This window comes from Gymnoscopelus braueri, assembly GCF_963280865.1.
Source record: "Gymnoscopelus braueri genome assembly, chromosome: 1".
NCBI lineage: Eukaryota > Metazoa > Chordata > Actinopteri > Myctophiformes > Myctophidae > Gymnoscopelus > Gymnoscopelus braueri.
Genome location: NC_137603.1, coordinates 18,722,790 through 18,750,172, shown reverse-complemented (window position 1 = coordinate 18,750,172; position 27,383 = coordinate 18,722,790). Strand labels below are relative to the sequence as shown.

General features: G+C 41.5%; 1 protein-coding gene across 1 annotated transcript in view; it reads left to right on the top strand.

Moving 5' to 3' along the window:
- The window catches only part of LOC308082649 (protein kinase C-binding protein NELL1-like), a 302,553-nt gene that overhangs the window by 42,652 nt on the left and 232,518 nt on the right, over positions 1 to 27,383 (top strand). The window contains exon 4 of the mRNA XM_080424542.1: positions 10,399 to 10,569. Within this exon, the coding sequence (XP_080280668.1) occupies positions 10,399 to 10,569 (171 nt within the window). The remainder of the gene's footprint in view (positions 1 to 10,398; positions 10,570 to 27,383) is intronic.

Here is a 27,383-nt window from a genome sequence, read left to right as displayed (position 1 = left end):
CTTGCGATACCATCGTGCGTCGAAGTATAAACTGAGATTATTAAGGCATGAAAAGCACCACAACTCGCAGAGTTCTCAACCGATTTACATGTGGTTTGGTTTGTATGATACAGGATTAAGAATGCTGGCTTTCATACCAAAATGCTTACGTCGATTGTCAAAATAATATAGCCTAACTTAAAAAACAAAATAACTTTTTGTCTGTTGTTGCAGTGAATGGATATGAATCATATAATACTGCAGTATTTTATTATTAGCCTATAAGTACAAAAAGATGTAGTACTTACTCATAATGTTTTGCTCATGCCATAGCTTATGTCTACTAGGGCAGGGCCTATCAACAACTAATCGATTAAATTGATTAAAATTGATGGCTAAATTACTTTGCAAACTAATTTGATTTATTTTTATCTGCAACAAATCGCTGTTTTTCGTAAACCAATCGCGTCTGTGTTTCCACGTTTTTGCTGCGCTATCCGTGGCTAAGCTAAGGAGGCGTGAACCTTCTCGCTTCCCTTACAATCTGCAGAGTTGCACATGCGCAATAACGAGCGCAAAGTTGAAAACGAACATTTCGGCACCCTATGCACAAATGACAGAGAGCGTTTCACCCGCAACATCGCAATGAAAAGGATTACCTGCAATATCTGTAATAGTGCTGCACGATTAATCGAAAAAAGATTGTGATCTCGATTCAGACACCTATGCGATCTCGATTTTAAATTATGACGATTTAATATTTTTATATTTACAAGAGAATTGTGTGAGAATCGTGTGAGAATCGTGATCTCAATTCTTATGGAGGAAAATGGTGATTCACATTTGAGCAAGAATCGTGCAGCACTAATCTGTAATGGACTTTGCTTGGCATGGGAGTAAGTCCACAACGCGGGAGCATTAAGAGCAGTCACGTTGCATTATGCAGTAGATCGCCTCGTTGTTAGCTCGCTAGCCGTGGACAGAGTCAAAACGGAAGAGGAAAACGTTGAGTGAGTGATGACCGGGTACAGTAGGCAGGCTGTACACTGGATCCGACTGATCTGATTCCCACTGAGCATTAAATAGACACCCATTAAACTATAGTATCTATTAGAGATGCGTGGATGGGCTTTTTCGTCACCCTAATCCGTGTGTACACATTCCTCATCCATCTGTCATCCGGACAAATTAATTATATTATCCTATTTATAGACCCGCACCGACCGAATCATCCGCATGTCAAATGATTCTAATTTTATTTGCATTCCCCAACGTTACTTTTCATAGCTGTGAGATCACAGAAATTGTTTTATTTTCGCACAGCACTCGAACCTACAGAGGCCGCTCTAACTGTACTAAAGGCAATGGGATTCTATATGGATTAGTACTTGTAGAAAAGTACTTAGAAAAGCGCTATATAAATTGTCTGTATTATTTTATTATCATTATTATCAATTAAAGGTAGGGTAAGTGATTTACTTTGGTTAAAATAGGTGCTAAATAGCTCTATATTCTGATAGTATTCATTGCTATAGAGTGTTTGTTCAGTAAAAGGAGTCTCCCATGTCTCTCCAGCTCTTTATGAAACAGAAAATGCATTTTCAGTACTCTCTCCTGATTGGCTTAAAGTTTGTCACCTACCTGAAAATGTACGTATATTCTGTTTACTAAAGAGCTGGAGAGACCCCTGTGACCTAACAAAAGCTTTGTAGCAATGATTACTACCAGAATATAGTACTTTAACCTTTTAACAAAAAACTAAAAAATATAAAAAAAATATCACTTACCCTACCTTTAATTTAAAATATATATATTTTTTCCAAAGATGTATTTTGAGCTGAGAAAGTTTGAAAATCCTTGTCAAAACTTCCAATACTGTTGGGTAAATCTAAGAAGACATGCCTCATTTTGTACCTCAGATCCTCAACTTTCATAAGTGAAAAAACTAACATTCAATGACCATCTAGTTGCTGCTTTTAGAATAACTTTTTCATTTTTGTTTGACTTTTCAGTTTAATTTGGACTGTGTATTGCCTTTTTTTCCCCCGTATTACCTTGGGAGGTTGTATTCACTATTTTATTTGATTATGATGATGCAAATGTGGGAAAATCGCCACCCCAGACAATACCACACAGACTTAATCTGAAAGCCATTGTCGTGTCTGTTTGGAGGCGTATACAGTGTGAGTGTAATTAAATTGGGAGACGGGAGTGAGCTGTGTCGGGCTTGATTCAGACGCTGCACTCCACACATGAGCCTGGATTTGTCGCTATCCCTCAGAGGCCCTCTTTGCAGGCCCTGTTAGAGCTCTCAGCATGTGCCCATTCTCTCCCATTATAATGTATCCCCTTGCATTCAGACGACTAACGGAACACGCTAGCTCTACCGCTTGGCCAAATCCAATCATACATTCCTTGGCCTCCCTCTCTGCTTCTCCGTCACTCTGCTGGCACAATCACACCGTCCTCTCTTGCCCTCTGCCTCACTGTCCCGGTATGATAATACACCCCCCCCTCCCCCCGCCCCCCATCCCACCTTCGCCGCTCGCTTCCTCTCAAAGGGAAAAGGTCTTTTGAATGCAAGCATTTCTTGGTACCTATTGCAAAAGCAGAGAGACTTTTTTTTTCTGGTCCAGTATCGGGGAAAAGGGAGGCAAGGTTTATTACTGCTCCGGCAGACTGAATAGAACAAAGGGAACCCGTTTTTTTTTTTCTTCTGCCAAGCCAGCAGTTTCCCAGGTCCAAGTCACACTTCCATTGTCAGCAGCAAGAGGTAGCTCTGTGATGAGCAAACTCAAAGCCTCCCATCTCCATCTCCTCTCGTCACCTACGGTAAAGCACTCGACACACACCAAAGGTGTACCCCTGCTGCCCCGGCCCTCCCCAGCCGCTCTGTGCATCTTGCTGGGGCTTTTGTCACATTCCGGAGGCACCATATTTCCTCCCCTCAGTTCATTGGCACGTTCTTTATAGGCTCTTCCCCTTTCATGGAAAACATGCTGAATTTCTCAGTGGAGGTAGGCTCATGCTTCGGTTGAAAAGAAGCCAAGGCGGACCAGCAGTGAGAGTTTGCATGCCCAAACGAAACCAGACTTTTTTTTTGTCAAAGGGGCCGAGCTGCGGGACCCGGAGATTTGGATGGCTTTGAGGCTTGGGCGAGTTAGAGAGAAGAATGCCTCATGTTTTATAAGGCTGGTACAGGAATGAGGGAGAAGACATGTATTTAAATATACAATATCAGGGCTAAAATTCCCACCAAAGAAACCACCACCAACAGTATTTTTTATGTGATTTTTATTTTTCATTGATTCAAAAGAATTACTATAGCAGTACAGTTTACAAGTAACATAAAACTGTGTAAATTAAAAAACACATGATGGCAGGCCCCCACCACTGGAGCTTTATGCAATATCGAGGGGCCAGGATTTAAAATAGGGTCTCCTGGCGTTCTGTCCTTCCATCCATCTCTTCACTGAGACGGAGGCATCAAACATCTCCAGAGAAGTTCCCTCTACACAGATTTTGTTCACTTTTAATTGTTTGCTTTGATTTATATATATTTTTTATTGTGCAGCAGCTGGTGCCCGCGTCTCTCATTCACAATGCGAGTCTCAGCAATCGACTCGTCTCGTTTCTCAGCTTAAATACTTGGGGGGGGGAAAAACCTTTTTCTTGACACACCGCAAGATCACACATAAAGTGCTGAAATGTCAGCTCGTCAGCACTCAGCGACAACTCTGCTCTGTTGTGTCAATGAGCAAACCATCTCCATGCTAAAGAGCACCAGAGCACTTACTCACAACTCACAAGGCATGTTAGTTTTTTCCGGATGGCAGGAGAAGACATGCACTCCCATTTGGTTTGGTCACAAATGATGCCAATTACATTTTGGGGCGCACATAACATTTCTGGAGCATATGCGTCTAAAACAAAGTTGCAATTTCAAGCCCTGAAGGTCATATTCATGATACTGTATATTGATATTTCTGTGGCAAGAGTAGGTCATTAATGCAGCAGATAATCGGAGAGTTTGTTCACTATTCAGTCAATAGGCATTGTGTATCTTTGCTTTTCTTAGTGTTTTTTTTAGTTTTTCTCAATATTTGATCATTATGTCTGCCTAGATCACAGCTGTCTAAACTATTTGCAGAGAATGAGAACAAAGATAAATATCCCCTGTCAATCTTGCATTGTATTCAAAGGGATAGTTCACCCAAAAATGTACTTATTGTCTATCGATTACACACGCCATGAAGCCTTGAATTGATAGAGATGTTTTTTGTTTTGGTCGCATTCCTAAGTTGACACTTTGAGTCTCCTACCGGAGCCGCCGCCAGTCATGAAATTATTGGCTTAGAAATAAGACAAAAACTAAAAAGTCTCCATGAATTCAAGTCTCCATGGGGTGCGTAATCGATAGAAAAAAAAAGTCATTTTGGGCATGAACTATTCCTTTAATAATTTGTTCTTTGCACTTTACAAAAATAAGAAATATTTTCATCTTCCAGAGCAAACAAGTTGTTGTTGAACCAGAACTAACTTGTTTGGAAGTCATGTTTTTCTTTCTTTCTTTCTTTTTCTTTTTATGTGATGTTTATTGTATGTATGTAAAAAAAGGAATACAAATTCTAAGTGACAACAAAGAACTTGTTTGTCTTTCTTGGTGACGGAGATTATGTGCGAAAATGTGTGCACAGCAGAGAGGTGGAGCATACCTATACGGCAGCACCCTTCGGACTTGAACCAGGCTTATTAGAGCTACATGTAGTTGAAAGAATTTGAGCTTCATTGAAAGCATACTATCTTCATCCAGAGCTTTAATTTTTTTTTACCAAATAATAATAATAATAATAATAATAAACTTTATTTGTATAGCACCTTTCATGACATGAAATGCAGCTCAAAGTGCTTTACAGAGCAAGGATACAATTACAGTTAGAACCAATTTAACAATAAAGCAAACAAAAATAAAATGAAATAAAATAAAAGCAGTAAAATGCAGTAAAATGCAGTGGCCCTCGCCACTACACAACTACAACACAAATGGATATAACTTAAATGTAGTGGCCACTGCCCTCTACAACACAGCTAAAGAAATATCCACACTTCACACAATTGCCAATATTACATGTGTACCTTGTGTACCTTAGTAATATATCTTCACACAATTGTCAGTATTACACCTTAGTAATATATTTTCACTTAGTAATATTACACCTTAGTAATATATTTTCACCATGTTTACCACGTGTGGACTAGCCCAGGGGATCTGCTAACTTATCACATCCAAACCACACACCGTACACCCCTGAGAATGATATCGGGGTTATACAAGATATATAGAATAAACATAGACAAAAGGATCTGCCCTGGAGGGTCCACAACGTGTCGACGTGCTAAAATTAAAATAAAATAAAATAAAAGCAGTAAAATGCAGTAAAATGCAGTGGCCCTCGCCACAACACAACTACAACACACACAATTGCCAATATTACATGTGTACCTTGTGTACCTTAGTAATATATCTTCACACAATTGTCAATATTACACCTTAGTAATATATTTTCACTTAGTAATATTACACCTTAGTAATATATTTTCACCATGTTTACCACGTGTGGACTAGCCCAGGGGATCTGCTAACTTATCACATCCAAACCACACACCGTACACCCCTGAGAATGATATCGGGGTTATACAAGATATATAGAATAAACATAGACAAAAGGATCTGCCCTGGAGGGTCCACCACGTGTCGACGTGCCCCAGAGGATAATTCACTAAATCCTCCGGATGGAGTTATCAGACTCTTGTCTTTTAACTACCGTGACTTTCTCTTCCACTCACACAAAACAAAAGCAAAGGCATAAAACAACATTAAAATAGGGAATACAGTGAGGAATTAAAAATCAACCAAAGAATCAGCTAAAAGCAAGAGTGAAGTAATAGGTCTTGAGCTGTGCTTTAAAGCTATCGACAGAGGCTGCCTGTCTTAAGTGTAGTGGGAGTTTATTCCACACTGTCGGTCCGTAAAAGCAGAATGCTGCTTCACCGTATTTTTTATATGTCATTGTAGGCACCTCGAGCAGGTCAGCACTTGAAGACCTGAGGGCCCGGTTTGGAACATATCTCTCTAGGCAGTCGGAGAGGTAGGAAGGTGCCAGACCATTTAGAGCTTTATAAACTATTAAAAGAATTTTAAAATCAATCCTAAAAACAACCGGGAGCCAGTGTAGTGAAGCTAGAACTGGAGTGATATGTTCTCTCATCCTGGTTTTAGTTAAAATTCTGGCTGCCGCATTTTGAACAAGTTGTAATCTGTCAGTTGTTTTCTTTGGCAGGCCAGAGTAGAGTGCGTTGCAGTAATCAAGCCGAGAGAAAACAAAAGCGTGGATCAGCGTTTTTGCATCGTCTAACGACAGATAATCTCTAATTCGTGCAATATTTCTAAGATGAAAGAAAGCAATCTTGGTGACATGATTAATGTGTGTATTGAAATTCAATTCAGAATCGATAATCACCCCCAGGTTCTTTACTGTGGTGTTACTTTCTACAGCCAGGTTACCAAGTCTACTTGTTATTGATTCTCTCTGCTCACTGGAGCCAATTATGAGAACTTCTGTTTTATCCTCATTTAGCTTAAGAAAGTTCTCACTCATCCAGCATTTTATACTGGACAGACAGGTCAACAATGGGTCTAGAGCGCAGGGGTCGTCTGGAGCTACTGAAAGATACAGCTGGGTATCATCAGCATAGAAATGGAAGTTCACTCCGTGATCGGCGATGAGTAAAGAATAAAGAATAAGTAAAGAATAAACTCCACCCTGTCCAGCTACTGAGTGGGTGACTGACCTGTTCACCAAATATCTGCACGATGCTATAAGGCAGGATATTTTCCAACAGGTCCTGTACACACACACACACACACACACACAAGCAGCCATCCCTTCCGTTATGACCAAGAACACCTGTCATCTCAACATTTTGCTTGCCAAGAGCTGTCACCCAACTCAAGCAGGGCTTCGCAGAACTCTTCCCCCGCACACTGCCAAAAAATCTCCTACTCACTATTCCTATAGCATTGTCTGGAAGGCTAGCTACTTTTATTGCTGTTTCTGTATTACATAAGCACAGATTTTTGCATTGCTCACCTTGTAATGTGCACCATTGCACGCTGCTACAGTACTTTTCAGTGTCATGACATTAACCCTTTAAGACCTGGAACGCATCTGTGTCACTAAGACCTGAACGCATCTGTGTCACTAAAAAATAGCAGATCTACAAGCTCATAGCGCGGCACCGAGTGCCGCGCTATGAGCTTGTAGATCTGCTATTTTTTTTTAAATCGTGAAAGATTTGAGCAAATCTTTGAATATATATATATATTTTTAAAGCAAACATTTTTAACTCAGATCTTTGCTTCTGGGGGGATTCTACACATGTCTTCTAAATCCTAACAAAAATCCTAAGAAAAAACTGTTGCAATAATGTCAGTGGTTTTCAAACCTTTTCATGTCAAGGACCCCAAAATGATATGTACTTGGCAAAATATGTTGTTCCAGGGACCCCCCAGAAGCAAAGATTTTAGTTTAAAAAAAATGCTTTAAAAAATAAAAAATATATATATATTCAAAGATTTCCACACATTTTCAAGATTTTTGAAAAATAGCAGATCTACAAGCTATATACAAGCTCATAGCGCGGCACTCGGTGCCGCGCTATCAGCTTGTATATCTGCTATTTTTGAATAGCCCAAAGAAATAAAAAAATGACACAGATGCGTTCCAGGTCTTAAAGGGCTAATGACATGTTTGAAAGATCACAACTTATCTCATGCATCTCACCCTACTCTGCATAAATGGCACCCTGGACCAACACACTGCTTACTGTACAGCTCAGCACGACTAATGTACACCTGCACACCTACTGCCATACGTAGCGGTTGACTGTTGAATGTAAGAACGGTACTGTATAGTCACTCTAAATACCTTCTGTGATATAGTGTACTGTATAGTCTTAACTACACATTTTATAAGCAAGAGAATCTCATTCCCGTACTTAATACTGTGATGTCGGAATACAATTGGACATACCAGCAAATATCCTGTAAAGTGATTGTGACAATACTTTTTTAAAATAATAATTATTGCTATAATTTATTTATTTAATTTAGCATGGCTGCGTTGTTCTTAGAGTTCCTCCTGCCCTTTAAAATAAAAAGCCAACAAAGGAAGCTTTGCGTCAGTGGATGACGCCAGGCTGAAGAGCCCTCGTTTTGCCCCCTCATTCAATGCAAATGATTCTTCCGCAAATGACAAGTGCAAGCAGCTCTCTCTCTCCTTCAGCGTGATTGAAATGAGCTGTCGGGTCAGTGCCCAATGCAGCCACAGAGTGATGTATTCATTTAATTTCAGACCGATGACATGCTGTATAAATCCACTCTCCTTGCTGGGCTCATGCTCCCACACACACACACACACATATGCACACAAATACACGTGTGCAAAACACTATAAATGAGCCCGCACATACAGAATATGCAACCCGGAACAGCCACCATCTCATCTACGTAAATGCAATTTAATATCCTAGGAAAGTACTTCCCTGCGATGCTTGTTAATTTGCTCTCTGTTAATCGTTTCAATATTAGCACAACCCTCTCACCCCCTTCATTCTCAGGCATTTATATTACTTAAAAAAGGCTCCCCAGAGAACTATGAAAGCCCCAAGACCAGGAGTCCTAGACGTCTGTCCCTGTGTCGATTAGTCGCAGCAGGCTTTACCTGTAATTCTCGGCTCGTGTCATTAGCTCTGCTAGATGGAAACAAACATCCATCGAAGACCTTTGGCCTTTCGTAATTCATACTTGGGCGGTGTATTAATTCCTTAGAGAGGAAGTGTTGTTTGTTTGTGTGAGTTCTGATGAGTCTCTCTCAGTTACATCTCTGAGAAAATAGCACAGTGGATAACTCCAGCTTCCCACAGCCTCACTTGGTATTCCATGGAGCACGTCTGTCCTCCTGGACTATAAATATGCATGAGGATGGCTAGGATGCTGTGTGGAATGAAGGCCTACTGTGTGTGTGTGTGTGTGTGTGTACACATAGGGTTTGCGCGCATGCAAATTATGTATTTTTGAATTTATTGTTTCCAAAATAGTTTTGATAATGGAGAAAACAGCATATGTGTGTGTGTGTGTGTGTGTGTGTGTGTGTGTGTGTGTGTGGTATATACAGTATATATATATATGCATACATACATACATACATACATACATACATACATACATACATACATACATACATACATACATACATACATATCTCGAGTTTGGCTCTGTGTTGTGATTCAAATTTCGGGTCGATCATGAATTTTGACTGACTCCAGAGATAATGTGTTGTCATTTGTGTGAGTTTTGTACACAATCTGTACAAGTGTTAGCAAAAAGTAGTCTATATAAAATAGAAATACTTTATTGACTCATTAACTCAAAATTAACTCATTAACCCCCAGAGTAAAACATAGTATCTAGCCGACCTTGCCAGCGATTCCGAGCGTTTTCACTGACCTTTAAAAAATCATTGAATATTATATTATTCTTCATTATTCTCATTTCACCCAATGTCCTGTGTACTATACATGTGCAATTCTGAGCTTGCCAACTTGGATACGCGTGGGTGTTTGTTTACGCATACTTTACTATGTACAGTGAGGGTTTGGGTAGTGTGTGTGTGTGTGTGTGTGTGTTTGTACCCGGGGCCATCTGCTGGGGGTCTTGCAGTTCTGTGATGGGGGTCAGGTGCAGCCAGAGGAAACTGAAATGTCATGGCTGGCCGCCTCTGGCTGCGCTGCTGGCCGTAGCTGGTTGACTCTTGATTTAGCATGGTTGATCAGGTTGTTGAATCCAGGGCATGTCAGCTGGGAGAGGAGCTGGAGAAGCAGTGAGACAGACGGGCAGAGTTGCAGATCCTAGATGTGAACAGACAAGGCAACCTGATGGAATCACCGGTGAACACAGTGTCATGATGGGCTGGGGTTCAAATCCAGAACAAGTCCGATGTTGCGACGTATCCCTCTGTCTATTACCACCACCTATTTGTCTCTCTGTCCACAGTGCTGTGTAAAAAATATTTGACAAACATCACAATTACTTCCTAAGTGCATACAGTGCTCTTGAATATGTGTTTGTTTCTCTTGATTAGATGTGTTTACAAGCTGTGTTTGGTTGTGGGGAAATTAAACTGCTGCATGTATATTTACTGGTTCAGAACCTAACAAAAATGGTACATGTGCAAAATGTGTTGTTTCTGTATCAGGAATGCTCCGTAACCTCAGAGAAAGAGATATATCTTTCACTGCAAACTGCACCACTGACCTTTTGCGCTCTTGACTGTGTTTTGTCCTCTCTCTGCCTTGCAGTTACTTTGAGCTGGAGAGCAGCGGAGTGAGAGAGGAGATCCGCTACCACTATCGCTTCAAAGGCAAGCCTCGCTCCGAATCCTTCCCCTATCGCCTCGCCGATGGCCAGTGGCATAAGATCGCCCTCACCATCAGCGCCTCCCACCTACTGCTGCACGTCGACTGCAACAGGTAACATGCCTAAACACGTGTTGCACGTGTATGCACCCAGACATTATGTAAATGGTAAATGGTAAATGGTGCATTTGTATAGCGCTTTTATCCAAAGCGCTTTACATAGATTGTGCATTACATTCACCCATTCACACACACATTCATACACCGATGGCGGAGGAAACCATGCAAGGCACCAACCTGCTCATCAGGAGCAATTAGGGTACAGTGACAAAAGATACAGCAAAGGAGTGGGAACTAAATTATTATATCATATACAGTAGGCTTTGTTCAGACTGCAGACAAATCCAATTTGCTTCTCAAATACGATCTTTAGGACTGACTGCCCACACCGATCAGAATCCATTTGTATTCAGCTAGCTGATCTACAAGCTCACAACGTGTTACAATGTGCCACATTGTGAGCTTTTACAGTAGATCGGCTATTTTCATTGAGCCGACACCATCATTTGAGAAAGTATAATTCAGGCTGAATTCAGTGTCCGAGTGTCCAGCTGGCCTCACACTACAGGATAATCGGGGTGATTTTGGGACGGAAACTACCCTCCCGAGTATCGGGGGAGGGAGGAGGGATTCCGTACCCCGGCCCAAATCGGGAGAAAGTGTCATGATTATCCTCTAGTGTGAGCGGTTCAAAGATCCAATCCGGTTGCTCACAGGACATGTGGGCCGTCCCGACAGTTTTCAAACATGTTTGATATTTATCTGGCTCTCTCTACTGTCGTGCCCGTGCTGTGGAACGGCACGGGCACGACGGGAGTCTAACGCGACCGAGAAAAAGACAAGTCTACAAATGATGACAGATGTGAAGTATAGACTTTTGGCACGGAGACCGGTCCAAACAAGCTGTGTGGTGCGTTGGACAGCTGAGGCTTGTAGATATGTGGCAAGAACACTGTCTGTAACGTGTCTTCTCAGACATATCACAACCGCTCGTCACCACTGCAAATTAATCCAGCTTCGTTCGTTATTTACATCTGCTGGTCATCTGCTGCCACTGCTTCTGCATGTAATGACGTGAGATTGAATGACGTGAGGTGCTCGCTGTGTTCAAGGAGCCCTGATAATCTGAATAGAAGTAGTGTGTGATGCCTCATGGGTTTAAAATCTTGTAGTGTGTGCATGTTATAAGATAATCTGATGAGAGAATAAGAGTATCCTGTAGTGTGTGATGCTGACAGATTTTCGTTTTTTCGACATTTCTTTGGAAATCACATTTGAATTGCATTTCAAACCACACCTAGGGATGTGGTTCAAATCTGATTGACAAAAATCAGTGTTCATACGTGATACAACCAAACTAATTATAATCTGTACAGGCCAAAAATTGGATCTTGAACATTATGCACAATCACTCACATATCCACACACACACATAATGTGCGCATGCACATTCGTGCAGAATACATGCATGTCCACGGTTTGTGCATGTACACATACTTACAAAAGTGCACCCATATAAAGGCACACGTGCACACACACATACCCCAGGTCACACGCTTACAGAATGGAACTCTCAGACATGCTGAAATGTGTCGGCATTTGCGACAAGGCTCATTTTCTTTTCACTGAGCTTGAGTGAGCGTTGTTGGGATATGACACGGCTAATGAGCTGTCTGTATCTATCAGGGTAAATATTTGTTCACACCTGTCTCACTGTGGCTAACAGGCTGTGGACAGATTGAGGACAATGCGACGGCACACATTCAGTACACACACATTCGTGCACTCGTTCCCATGCTCACACACACACACACACACACACACACACACACACACACACAGGCACACAGGCACGCACGCGCAGGCACGCACGCAAGATTTATGTTATATGCACATGCACAAGCTTGAAAATGCACAGTAAAATTATTTAAAGGATCTACACCATGAATTTAAAAAATAATAATAATATTTAATATCATATTGTTTATGTCCCTCAAACGTTTTTCAAAAGGTTTGAGCCTAAATCAAGCCTCAGATATACTCATTCCAACTAACTTCTCTCTGGCTTATAAAGCACTTTCACCTGCAATACCACATTGTCCTGTTTGGCACGGGGCGCTATTGAGCCAGTTTGTATGCATGTTTTCTCCTGGTTCTGTGTGGAAAAAGTAAAGAAATTAAATTAAATCTCATTCTGATTACATGCGGAGCCTGAGTGTTCAAACTGGGGTATTTTTGGGGATAGAAGAGGGGTAGGGGAGACCAAAAACACACAAAAAAGAAGAAAAAGTAAAAATTCATGTTGTAGTCCCTTTAAGTTAATCAATCCAAGTGTAACTCAGAGAGTGTACAAATGTATCTCTCGCAGCCAGATGAGATCTTTGCCTACTGATAGGTCTAGTGACACCTAAATTCAAACTGCGTGGAAACCGTTCAGAAATAAATAAAAAACAGCTTCACAGAACCAATGCAAAGACCTTGGGGCGGTCCTTCATATTGAGACCGTATCAGGATTGGTATTTCAAAGCAGTGGGCATAGGTTTGTGACCGACGGAATCCTCCGGTGTCCAAGCCCATTCATTGCATTTAGATTTCCCCAGACGTGTCGGTAGGCGGAGGTCTCTGATCGTTAGGCTGTGCGAGACTATAGTACAAATGTAACCTTGTAACAATATTACATTTGTACACTCACCGTGTACACATGGATATGTGGACTCATTCTAACACACGCACATATACACACACACACACGCGCGCACACAAGCTCTGCCCGTTTCTGCTCCAGAGGTCCGTAATGAAGTGAAAGGTAACAATGATATAATCACTGCATCGATCGGGCTGTGAAGGACCTCTCTGAATGAGCACTCAGTCAGAGCTGATCTATAGAGACTCACTCCAGCCGTGACACAGTCCCTCCCCAGAGTTAGTTAGCTTTGTTAGCCGTCAAGAAGACGACGCCCAACCCCCAACCACCATCCCACAGCCCCCACCTTAATCCATTTAGACCGGCGGGAACGCATCTGTGTGTCATTTTTAGATTTCTTTGGCTATTAAAAAAATTGCTGATATACAAGCTCGTAGCACGGCACCGAGTGCCGCGCTACGAGCTTGTAGATCTGCTATTTTTGGAAAAGAATCGTCAAAATGTGTGCAAATCTTTGAATATATGTATACATTTTTAACTCAAATCTGGGGGGTCCCTGGAACAACATATTTTGAGATGGGGGTCCGCAGCCAAATACATGGCATTTTGGGGTTCCTTGACATGAAAAAAGTTTGAGAACCACTGATATTATAGCAACATAGCAATATAGCAACACATTTTCAAAAATAGCAGATCTACAAGCGCTATGAGCTTGTACAGTACAGTATATCTGCTATTTTTGAATAGCCCAAATAAATCTTAAAATGACACAAACGATGCTTTCCCGGTCTTAATGGGTTAATACCGCTGCTTGACGGAGACATGCTGATCAGCAGGGCCGGACTGGGACCAAAATTCAGCCCTGGCATTTTGGTCCGGACCGGCCCACCCCCCCCCCCGGACCGTTTTGTCAACGGGGGGGGGGGGGGGGGGGGGGAGCGTTTCACTGTTCAGCCCAGCCCTGCACATGAACTCTGCAGCCGCACTGAGGCCCCTGCTGGAAAGCATCCCAGCCCAAACATTAACGTAACTAATAATTGGGCCACGCGACCCTGAAATGACCGTAATAATCCTAAAACGGGAACAAAAATATTTGATTTAAAAAAAAAAAAATCTTTTTTTTTTTCTTTTTCTTTTTTGGGTGGCCCAGCGGCCCACTGGCTCGCGGCCCACCGGGCATTTGCACGGTACGCCAAATGGCCAGTCCACCCCTGCTGATCAGTGAGTGAAGTCAGGCATAGCTAATGTGCCGCCAAACCTCCCCGCTATACAACGTATTGGAGAGAGCGTGTCGTATCGATCCCAGCGAGAGACCTATTATTTCCTGTTATAGGATGTCAGGCCTTTCCCGTTGCCTTTCATCACAGAGGCAGGATTTGTCTCTCACCCGCCCACTACAGGAGCTGTCCTGTGTGATGAAGAAAACCGCAAGCAAAACGGTCACCATGGATTCACCCGTGACAGTGAGGATAGAGCCGATAATCACGTTTTTTAATGAATGGGGTTTTCTTGTGATGTACTCGGTGAAATCTTTGGTGTTCATTTAACTCGGAGTGTACAAATGTCTCAGGTCCATTTAATAACATTTTTACACTCTTGGAAATTACAAATTGATATATGAACACTGAGTATTGGTAGAAACACAACGTTTTGTTCATAACTACTGGTAGATTTGATTGAACAGTAAGGTATCATAGTGTGTGTTCTAGAAATTCAAACACACTTCGAACCCCACACAACGAAGCTCCGCACCATGGGGGACCGGGCCTTCTGCTCAGCTGCTCCTCGACTGTGGACTGCCCTCCCTGACCATCTGAGAGCACCACAGACTAAAAACCTTTCTTTTTAACTCATTGAGTGCCATTAACGTGTTTCACGTGTTTTCACCGCTATGGCGCAACGTGCCAATGACGTGTTTGACGTGTTTTTGAAAAAATAGTTAAATTTTTTTATCTTTTTTAAAAACATGTTCAGAACCCAAGATATCATTATCTGAAGATTTGCAGCTCCATCCACTCCTTGTTTAACGTATAACTGAAAAAGGCTGTATCTCGCTTCCTAAGCACTTTTTTTTTTACTTTGAAAAAAACTCTGGCACTGGGACATAATATAGAAATAATTTTTGTTTATTCGTTTTTGTTCTTTTACATACTCATAGGTAGTACAATTGAGTGCCAGAATTGCCAAATGTTAAAAAATAAATTAAAAATCTGGCACTCAATGAGTTAACAAGGCATTTGCCTAGATGGACTCAGCAATGCCATGTGTGTTTTTTTTTTTGTTTTACACTTTTATGTTTAGCTGACCTTTGATCTGAATTGTATTCATTTCACTGTTTTATTATTGTTTTTTCTTTTTTGCTTTTAACACATTGAATGCCAAAAACGGTCCGGACCGTTTTTGAGGGTCCAAACGAGAAGTGCCGAAAACGGTCCGGACCGTTTTTGACCCAATTCTATTTTTATACATGTGGGCCACGTGGGGCGCTAAAACGAAACTTTGACATCACCCAAGCAGTTTCTGAGAAGAAGAGGCTGGATGAGGCTCCATGTCAAAAATCCTTCCGGTCGGCGTTTTCAATGTTATCTCCTTGACTAAAAGCTTAATATCTCCATTTCTTTTTAATGTGGTGGAAACGAGCCGTTTCCGATCGGCGATCACGCTGCAATGGAGGATCGCGTTGGCAATATTATTGTTCCAGGCGTTAGTCGGGACCCTCCGCCGTCTCGCACGCACGCTTTGTTTACATGCACTTTCGCGTCGGGGCTTCTGCAGCACGAAACTTATAACGCAAGTGGATGGAAGAAATGCAGGCACTCAACGTATAATATTTTAATAAACCTCTGGCACCCAATGTGTTAACTCACTGCCAAGAACAACTTATAACGAGTCATTGTCATAACGCCCTGGCTGCCAAGAACTACTTATAACGACTTTTTGGAGAAAAAAAATTCAGAACCCAAGATATCGTGATCCGAAGATTTGCTGCTCCATTCACTTCTTGTTTAACTTATTACTTAAAAAGGTTGTATCTCGGCTCCTGTGTACTTTTTTTTTTACTATGTATTTTTGGCCCAGACATGCTATTTTCGTTGACATTTGTGAAACCACACAGTATAACCCTCAGTGATTAGCAACCATCAGGGGATCGATCATAATGGAGATAAATATTCTGTGACTACTTGAAAAAGGTAAGAAAATCGAAAAATCGCTGGCAGTGGGCAAACACAGCCAGAAATAAGTCTGGCAGTGAGAGAGTTAACATGTAGCACTTTGAGATTTGTTTCAAATATAAAGTGCGTTACAAATTTAAAAAAAAAGTATTATAATATCATCCTTTTATCACCTATACACACTTCTGGAAGGATGGATGGATGGGTGTTCCATGTTAAAGGTACTGTAATTGTACAGTACCTTTAACAGTGGAATACCGATCCATACCCAACCAACCAACAAGGCAGTTCTGAGGAAACTATAACCGTTTTCAATCAAAGTGTTTGCAAGACCGCAGCATTCCGTTTAAGCCCTCAACTGGAAAATAGCTGATCCCTTAAATAAATAGGATTTCATGTTGTCTTCAAAATACTGTGCAGCAGTAGGCAGGCCTTACGTAAAAGGTTATAGTCTGCAGCCACATACTGTAAATGATAATAAATAAATAAACACAATCGGGGATATCTTGGATCTCATTTGAGGACACACAGCCATGGCCAATAGTCAAAGTAAAATGAACAGATTTTACTGTGTAGCTGCACTAAGAAAGTGCCAGCAAAGCAGATTTGCATTTACTTTGAGAATGCATCAAAGTATGTGGACTTCACAGTGGGTGGTCTTGGCCTTTTGCATTTTCCAGTCTTAACAACCTAATGTACAACTTGTCCGGTATTAACCGTTACATCATCTTCAGACCATTCACCCACAAGGCTTTATTTTTTTGCTCGCCAGCAGTATGTTATGTTTTCATTTTGAACTCTGTGCTAATACCAGTTTTGTATAAACGGTATGTTGCAGTAAGAATCTGCTGAGAGTCATATTATCATGACACTTTTCACAACTGCAATTTGATTCATCCTAAATAATGCCAGCGTTCTCATTCTCTTTGATATTGTGTGATGATCGCACATAAAGGCTGAGAAGCCTAATAGCCTGTGAGCCTTATTAAGGAAAAAAAAAGTCCTCTCGCCCAAAGTGGGAGTGAACATCTATTAACACAAGAGAGCGATTTCAATTTCATGTTATTGCTAACTTGATAAGATTTCTGCTAAAGGATTGATTTCCCCACAGGCAGTTTGGGAATGCCCCTTTAGACTTGCTATTACATTTGTACAGTTAACAGCACTATTGATTGGACTTATTAGCAAATGGCAAACTCAGTATGTGATGCTGCAGTGGCGAGCTTTAGGCAGACTCTTGCTGTGTACTGTTTTTTCACACCTACCTGGTTATCTTTAACGTTTTTGCTGTTACAATGTCTGTCTGTCGGGCTGTCGGTCTGTCAAACATTTAGGCCCCAAACAAGAAATCTCAAAGGGGTCAGCCCTATGTTCCCTCAGCTCTGTTAATATTCTCTTTGTTCCCTCGGCTTCAGATTGGGGTTAGGGTTAGGGGAACATAGGACTGAGAGAACATAGACATGCTCCCATCTAGAAAGCTACTGGTGGTACAGCCATGGAATTAGCTGGACACCTTCATGCGCCTCAGAGGATGAACCCTAACCATATTATGTGTGAATACATGAGCTTCCCTTCCTCTAGTGCCACCCTCAGGCCAAATTTGTCAACTTTGCGCATATCCCATGAACCCATGAATTAAATACGGATGGCAATGTTGGTTGATTCAAACCACTTTGGTCTGACTGGGTTGACCGATAAACATGCAACATGAAATTTCATTCTGCCTTCCATTTGCTCCTATTGAAATTGAATTAATTGCGGTAATACAGTAGTCACCAAACGGACACGTTCTACTTTGTATCCCCAATGTTGACATTAAATTAGGTCTATTCATCAGTGATAATTATTTTACATTCAGGCAAGAACATGGAAATGATCTTCCCTGCTGTAGGCTATCAATTTCTGCTTGTTATCCATTTGATTGAGTCAGATTGACCTTGAAAAGATTGAAAAGAGATGGATCTTACATGCATTTCTCTGGTAGTGGGGTTGATTGGCACATAATTCGTTACACACAACACCATTCATAATCTCACTAAGGTGCAATGCACTGTGATATAATGGATGGTTTCTATGCAGTACAGTATATTATTGAAGAAGCTCACTCATAAAGTGTGTGTGTGTGTGTGTGTGTGTGTGTGTGTGTGTGTGTGTGTGTCCTTCTAGTATCTTCATAGACTAGTCTCACTATGATACTGTGCTCTGCCAACAGGTACAATGGGTATTGCATAACCGAAAGGGCATGCTTTCTGACAGGCATCGCACTAGGTTTTTCTTTATGGGATTGAATTTGAAATAAATAGAAATGTACTGTAATGACATCAACGAACCACAGACTGTAACCACGTATTGACATCAACAAAACGCCTTAACCCATTAAGACCTGGAACGCATCTGTGTCACTTTTTGATTTGAGCTAAAAAAGCATTATTTTACTTTGGCTATTCAAAAATAGCAGATCTACAAGCTCATAGCGTGGCACCGAGTGCCGCGCTACGAGCTTGTAGATCTGCTATTTTTGAAAAATAGGGAAAATGTGTGCAAATCTTTGAATTATATATTCTTTTAAAGCGAACATTTTCACTCAAATCTTTGCTTCTGGGGGGTCCCTGGAACAAAATATTTTGAGATGGGGGTCGGCGGCCAAATGCATATAATTTTGGGGGTCCTTGACATGAAAACGTTTGAAAACCACTGATATAGAAATATACGTTTTTTTCAGAATACTGTTGGGATTTAGAAGACATTTGTAGAATCGGCTTCAGGTCTTAAAGGGTTTTAAAATGCCAGAGATTCAATATAACAGTAACGGACACATCTGACACCGGTGGCATGGTTTTGAGATGTGTTACGGGTATGTTGCTGAATTCTAATCCATCATTTGAATGACTTGATCCATTTGGATGTCCTTGTCACGTCTGGCTTTATTCTTTGATGCTAATAGATACAAGAACCAGATCCTATGGCTTTCTGCAGGGCAACAGTGTCAGCACGTGTATCTGTCATTCATCCTGACAGTATCTCCATGTAAAAGGGCTGTTTGCCTGGGTAAAGATTTGAATTGACTTGAGTTTGCAAGTGAAATGTGTTCGCAAGGGAGTGCACATTTACAGCAGCTTACTGGTCTGGATAACTCGTTGTTTCCATAATCAGAACATCCCCGGCTCATTTTCTAGCCGGAGACCTGTTGGCGCATGTCTTTTCTCCTCTCCGTCCTTGGTTTCTTGTCTCTCTGGTAGTCTAAATGAAACAAACACTGCCTCAAAATATATTCTTTAAATAAATAAATAAGTGAGTCTGCAATACTAACATATTTGTTTTCGTCCGAGATCGATCGCCTGGCAGAAGAATACATCACAGACGTAAAGACACATGGGTGCATTTTAAATCGAATGCAGATTGGCATGCTGCCGTCAGCTGGGATGAAGATTTTTAAAAATCAATGTGGATAACAGGCTGAGTGAATAAAGAGTGAAAAGAACCCAGTAATGAAAACGCTGTTTTCAAACCCAGTTGGAATCAACTGCCAAAACACTGGCAACTAGGAAACTAGGAAGCGCGAGCACATTACCTTACATTACCTTTAGCCCAACTCCACTGAAACATTATATTGAGGCCTGGGCCGCGGCGTGGCGGTCCAGGCACCCTAGGCTGCAATGTCAGTCTGACAGCGTGTCGCGGGTTCGAGTCCCGATCCCGACGACCTTTGCTGCGTGTCACTCCCCATCTCTCTCCCCATTTCCTGTCAGTCTACTGTCCTATGATTAAAGGCATAAAAGCCCCAAAACAAATCTTTAATTTACAAATCGTATTGATTTAAAAAATTTACTTTTTGTTTTTAACACATCGGGTGCCAAACACGGTCTGAACCGTGTTTCCACAGAGTAGCGCTTCGGTGCCGAACACGGTCTGAACCGTTTTTTTTCTTTTTTTCCACACGGGAGGGGCTGGAGCAGCTCTGGAATCACCCACAGTGATTCTGAGAAGGAAGGGCCTTATTAAGCGTGCCAACGTGTCGTCACCAGCAGAAGGGGCAAATCAGCCTGCGGGGGCGAGGCATTGGGCGTGGCATTGGGCAATGTTAAGTCAACCTGGTTTTTACCCCTCAAAGATGTCCGCAGCTACCAAAAGACACTTGTTGACGCCCCCTTCAGGATTTTTGGCACGCTCTATAGATCACCGTGCCAAAAAACATGGCTCCCCATCCGCATCTCCTTCTCTAAAACCCCTATAACTCTGAAACTTTTTATGTTGGGGAAAACGACTCATTTTGTATTCGCGATCGCTGCGCCATTGTGACCCGCGTGAAAGATGTTATCATTCCAGGCGTTAGCCAGGACCATCGTGCAAAATGCACGCATGCTTTGTTTCACATGGATTGCTCGTCCCCGAGTCTACAGCTTAAACAGCGCCGTAATCTGTTATTATAAAATTCTGGCACCGAATGTGTTAAAGCCTTAAACGCCCTCGCGCCACAGTACATTTCTGATCTGGTTTCTGCACCTCCTGCCCCCAGGATACTTAGTCATCTTTCCAAATGCTCCTTGCCCGTTCCCCCAACAAGCCTTAAAACTAAAGGTGACCTTTAGGGCCGTTTCTGTTATTGCCCCCACACACTCTGGAACAATCTTCCACTGCACATTAAGTCCAACTCCACCATTTGAAAGGTTTACATCCACCCTAAAAACCCACCTCTTCTCCATTACCTTCAGCTCAGTCTGAGAGCAATTAACTTTGCTCACTGGAGCAAAAACATTTTTACAGCGATCGGCCATTTTGTTTCCATCGCCCGTCGTTTTCACCAAAAAAAGAAGAAATCCGAGCTAGGTGTGTTTCTCTACAAATCCTAACATAGGAGTGGACGGAGGTGACGTTTTTTGGGATGACGTCACATCTGTCCATTCCTTCTCTCAGAGTCCAGGGATCATTCCTAGGTTGTGTTAGAGCGCCCTCTTGTGGAATTCTCTTTTTTTTTTTTTAAGACGTAAACATACGTCCTTGGCAGGCAATGTGTTAATTATGCTGTATTTGTACGAGGTATTGCTTTTATGTTTCTTTTACTAGGTTGTATTTTATTAGGTCGTTATGATGCTATTGTGAATGGAAAGCACTTTGTTGTCAACTTCTGTTGTTTTTAAATGTGCTATAAAGGTGACCTGACAAGAAATGGACAGAGCATTACACTCTAGAGATCATGGGTCTTCAACAGGGGGTCTGGGACTCCTAGGGGGTCCTCAGATTTACGACAGAGCGGTCGTCAAATTGTTGTGTGATAGGAACCCCCCCCCCCTATATTATTAGCAAAGATGTGTAAACAAACAAAGTTAACACAATTTTATACAGTATATGTAGTGGGGGTCCCTGCTTCGTCTCTCTCAGCTAAGGGGTCTTTTGTCTGATAGAACATTGAAGACCCCTGCTCTAGAGTGTAAAAATGTAATCCAATTCTGAAATCTTATTCATAGAGCACATAAGATATATAAAAAAAAGGCTACACATATACAACAATTTATGTAAACCGTATACAAATCTCAGCAGTATCTTATACAGGGTTACATGAGGAAAAAAAGGAACTAGAATGGCAGCACTGTAAGCCTAGATGTACAGAGGATAAACCCTTAGGTCTTTAGCTTACACTTTAGAGTGTCATGAGGATCCTAAAGGAGACCATGCGTTGGCTCATATGTGGTTGACGTTCTGAGATGTAGTTAACCCATTAAGACCTGAAGCCGATTCTACAAAATGTCTTCTAAATCCCAACAGTTTTCGGGAAAAAAAACGTATGTTTCTATATCAGTGGTGCTCAAACTTTTTCATGTCAAGGACCCCCAAAATGACATGTATTTGGCCGCCGACCCCCATCTCAAAATGTTTTGTTCCAGGGACCCCCCAGAAGCAAAGATTTGAGTTACAAATGTTCGCTTTGAAAGAATATAAATATATTAATTTGCACACATTTTCTCGGTTTTTCAAAAATAGCAGATCTGCAAGCTCGTAGCGCGGCACTCGGTGCCGCGCTATGAGCTTGTAGATCTGCTATTTTTGAATAGCCAAAGTGTCAAATAATGCTTTTTTAGCTCAAATCAAGAAGTGACACAGATGCGTTTCCAGATCTTAATGGGTTAAGAGCTTGTCCAAGGCAAGCCTTAAAAGTAATCTGTAAAAAAAAAAAGGGATTCAAAATGAACAGTTAATCACTTTAGAGAAGGCAGAATAGAGCGTAATAAAAGAGCCTAATGTGTCTTTTGTCTTCATTAAAAAAACTGCCAGCAAAACTCTGCACAATCTGTGCGTGATGCAATATCGCGCCAATTGAGACAGAGAAAGGCATTATAGTTGTCAGGGCAAGATGATGTAAAAGCCTGCTTTAAGTCTCTTGATAATATTTAAAGAAAGGCAGAGTCTAATCTTACCTTGTTCCCTAAGTTGGTAAAAAAAAGCATGTCTCGGATGTCTCTTTAACTCTATATTACTCATGGTTTAAAAATGGATCAAGCCCTAAATTGTGGGCTTGATGTAACCGGCATGTTATTATTATAGGATCAAGAGAGAACTGAATTTGTATGAAAATGTGTGGAGTTAAATGAACACGACGGTTGCACGACTGAGTGATGATCTCTCTCCCTGGCACTAGCCTGCAACTCTAGCCCAGGCAAGGTCAGTCAGCGATAATTGCTGCATGTAATTGCAATTGCCAAAATTTTCATAATTGAAATTGTGGCATTCATCTTGTGGAGTAAACCCCACACACACACCACACACACACACACACACACACACACACACACACACACACACACACACACACACACACACACACACACACACACACACACACCACACACACCCCCCCCCGCTTTATCGTCATCCGTCTTCCACAGGCTCTGACTCTGTATTTTCCAGTCCAGGCCAAGCTAATCGGTGTAATGATATTGGCTCTGCCTGTCACGCACTGCGTGACAAGGCTACGGTACGTCGTCCTCTGTTTTTTTCAGAAGGTCGCGTAGCACATTTAGCCCACCCCACCCCCCCCCCCACCCCCTTGGAGTTTGGCTGTCGGTAGGCTTTTTTCCCGGAGGGCTGAGGTGTTTTTCGTTTCCATTTTTCAGTACCAATGCCAGGTTCTTCCCAACACCCCCTTAGCGTTTCTCTCCCTGCACCTCTCAGCCCCCTCAGTACCGCTGCCAGGTCCTTCACCACACCCCCTTGGCGTTTCTCTCCTGCACTAACGCTCCTCAGTGCCACTGCCAGGTTTAGGGTTACCACCCGTCCTGTAAAATACGGAATCAATTTTAGATTTCATAGATTACATTTTTTTTACCCATTAAGACCGGGAACGCATCTGTGTCATTTTGAGATTTCTTTGGCTATTCAAAAATAGCAGATATACAAAGCTCATAGCGCGGCACCGAGTGCCGCGCTATGAGCTTGTAGATCTGCTATTTTTTGAAAAATTGTGAAAATTCGTGGCAAAATCTTGGATTATATATTTTTTAAAGCGAACATTTGGAAAAACATCAGGAACCCCCAGAGGCAAAGATTTGAGTTACAAATGTCCGCAAAAAAAAAAAAAAAAAAAGTCAAATCTTTGCACAACTTTTCATGATTTTTCAAAAATAGCAGATCTAAAAGCTCATAGCACGGCACTCTGTGCCGCGCTATGAGCTTGTATATTTGCTATTTTTTTAATAGCTCAACGAAATCTAAAAATGACACACAGATGCGTTCCCGGGTCTTCAATGCATTTCAGGGGTTTGGGGGTCTGGCTCCCAAATTTTCTTTTTTATACATTTCATAGATTTCTTAAAATAAAAAAAATCATAGATTTCTATGCATTTCAGGGGTTTGGGGGGGCTGGCTCCCCAAATAAATTTTTCGCCGTAATAAGTGTCCCTTACTTCATTTTCTGAAAGGTGGCAACCCTAGCCGGGCCCTTCACGAAGCCCCTCACTGTTTCTCCCCTGCACCTCAGACCGGTCACGGGGTTGCATCGCATGTGGAATCTTTAGATGTGATATGAAAGATAGCCTTCAAGCAGGGCTGTTGTCCCCTCCCCCCTCCCCCATCCACATGTGTACTAGAGATGCGCGGATCGCGGTTTTAGCCGCGGTTGCCGCAGTTAACCGCAGTTTAGGGTGGATTTGGGTCAATCAAATATAATTATTAATTAATATCGGATAAACCACGGGTGAAATATTGCGGTAAATAAATTAATGACATCTAATATATCTATCCATAAAATAGCTATTGGATAAAATAGCTATTGGATAAAATAGCTATTGGATAAAATAGCTATTGGATGTGCGGAATCCAACAGTTGGATGCCGCACAGTTGGATGCCGCACCGACATTCCATAGGCTAAATCAATGTATTTTGTGATCGCATCGCACAACTAATACTAAAACTAACGGGGAATACCAGAAAATAATAATATTTTGACATACAGGAAAAACGGTTGATGCGGATATTAAAATTGGATAATATAATTATTGCGGTTGGATAACGGATGGATAATTAATTTGTACCGCGGATTCGGATGACCATGAGAGGCCATCCGCGCATGTACCTCTGTTTTCTGCCGTTCCCACTTTCAGTTTCAATCTTCATTTTCCAGTGTCTGCTTGGCATGAGAGTTTATTGGTGCCTGCCTTCCGGAGGGTTCTATAGCTTGACCCCCTGATAGAGGGTCACATTCCTTGTTCTTTATTAAGTTCTTTCTCATAGTTCTTCTACAGTATATTAGATGTATCTATGTGTTTGTGTAGTGTAGGTGTGTGTGTACAGTATACTGTAGGCCCATGTGACATTTCTGATTGTTTGGCTGTTGACAATATTGCTGCACTGAAATTCATCTATAGATCCTCCTGAACAGCGTGGACAAAAGAAAATACATAAAAGAAGATTAATTATAGTTCTAGCAATAAAAACATAATGAAATGGCATCTGCACAATTGTGTGGAATGGATGCTATTTAAGAAAAACCTTCGTAGATTTTTTTCCCCATCTAGAATATGTGAAAGCCACAGTAGCAATCCGGTAATACCAGGCTACATTTCACTTAAATGTCAGAGCTTAAATCGGCACGTAAATATGAAATAAATGTATTATTGTGCAACTGAAATCTGAAAGATGACCGGGTCCACCGGGACTTGGCCGAATGTGGCTAATACTAAGCTAATATCATTGCACTTACCCTATGTTTGCAACCGATCGCACAAATGTCTGTGCTCCATTACTTAGTAACGCGGTTAATATTCCTGTAATTTGCGTGTCATGTACATCCCAAAGAAACAATTATTAACCACGTTATCATGTTATAATGACTATAATATTAGTACTCTTTTTCATGAGTTTTGGTAAAGGGGATCAGTTTCGGTGTATATATATATATATATATATATATATATATATATGAAATACACCAAGTAGACCTTTGAGCAGTAGCCACTTCTTTTAAAGCTAGTGACTGTTACCAAGGAAATTCTGTAATCTTGCGATTATTGCTGCAATTTTTTTTTATTGCTGTTGGCTAGAAGAGCCCTCCCCCCCAACATTGTCTCAGTCTTGACTATCTGTACTACTAAATTAAAGGAAAACTTTACATTCACGACAAAATAGGGACACCTTTTATTTGATTGTGGATTGAACCTATAGCAGTATCCTATTCTGGAGTTAGCTGTAGCTATGTGCGTCCGTGTGTCCGTCCGAGTGTCTGTCCGTGTGTCCATGTGTCTGACTGTGAGCAGCTAATCTCTGGCACCGCTGGACCAATCGGTGTGAAACTTTGCATGCATACTCCCAGTAGGCAATACTTTTCAAATCGGCCTCATGGTGGCGTTATAACAGACCGCTACACGTTTTGGCCTACAACTCTTGGACCGTTGGTCAAAAAATGATAATCTTGGATCATGACGCAAAACAAGATTTTCTGCCATTTTGCGTTTGAAAATCGACTATAGATTTTGTCCAAAACTCATGCTAATTGGTACACGTTAGCTCTGTGGTCATGTGATGCATCTGTCAGATCTTTCAGATTCCATTCAGATTGGCTACAATTGGCATTCAAAATTCACGTGAGGAGCCCGTTACCACAAAATGTCTCAAATCATTAATGAATCACTTTATGTTTTCAATAGTTCGTTTATATCTTTTAAATTATCATGATATGCGTTTAGTAAATTATGGTCGCATTCATTTAAAAAGTAACAATAAAGTAGGGTATGGGCTTCTACTGGTTCTACCGAGTGAAGACCCGCCCTCTCTGCGGTTGCAGCCAATAGCAGTCGTTTCCTGGTTGCTTTTCCGGACCGGAAGTTCAAAGATGGCGGATTTGAATTAGCAGAAAAAGTGGCTTCAAAACGGGTCTGTAAAAGATAAAAGATAATTCCTTTTAACAGGTCGTTCATGAAAGTCCTTGCGGTCTTGTTTCCAATGAGAACCTGTGAGCAATTGGGGTTAAGAGTCTTGCTCAGGGACAAATTTCATATCATCGGCACATATGCTGGGATAGCCTGGAATCGAACCTGGGGCAACCAGGGCCAGCTGGTTCCCTAGGCGGGCTCACTAACCACTCAGCTATGGCCGCCCCGTCTGTAGAAACCAATGGTGCTCCCTTCGTCCATATTTTTTTACAGTCTATGGTAACACCACATACTGTCTTCTGCTGTTGGTCACTGCATGGCTACATTATACCAGTTTCAAGTTAATGCTTTGCCAAGTGTAAGTTGACCTGTAAGGGATGGGAGAGGGTTTCCTCATTCACCTTCCCCAATCTGAGTTTCCCAATCAGGGTGTGCACTCAGACCAGTCTTGGGATAGTCAGCATGATAAAACAAAACAAAAAAAAAGTTAAAAGGTTAAATAAGGCTATAGTACATCCCGTACTATAACAAAAGGACTTTGATGCTACAGTATGTATGAAACGTATCGTAAAATGCTGGTTCCAGGGAGCTTGACTTTGCTTATTGCCCCAGAGAATAATGGGACAGAATGGACTGTTCATTAGTTGCACATGAGCATTGATTGATGTATGATTGATCATACAGTACAG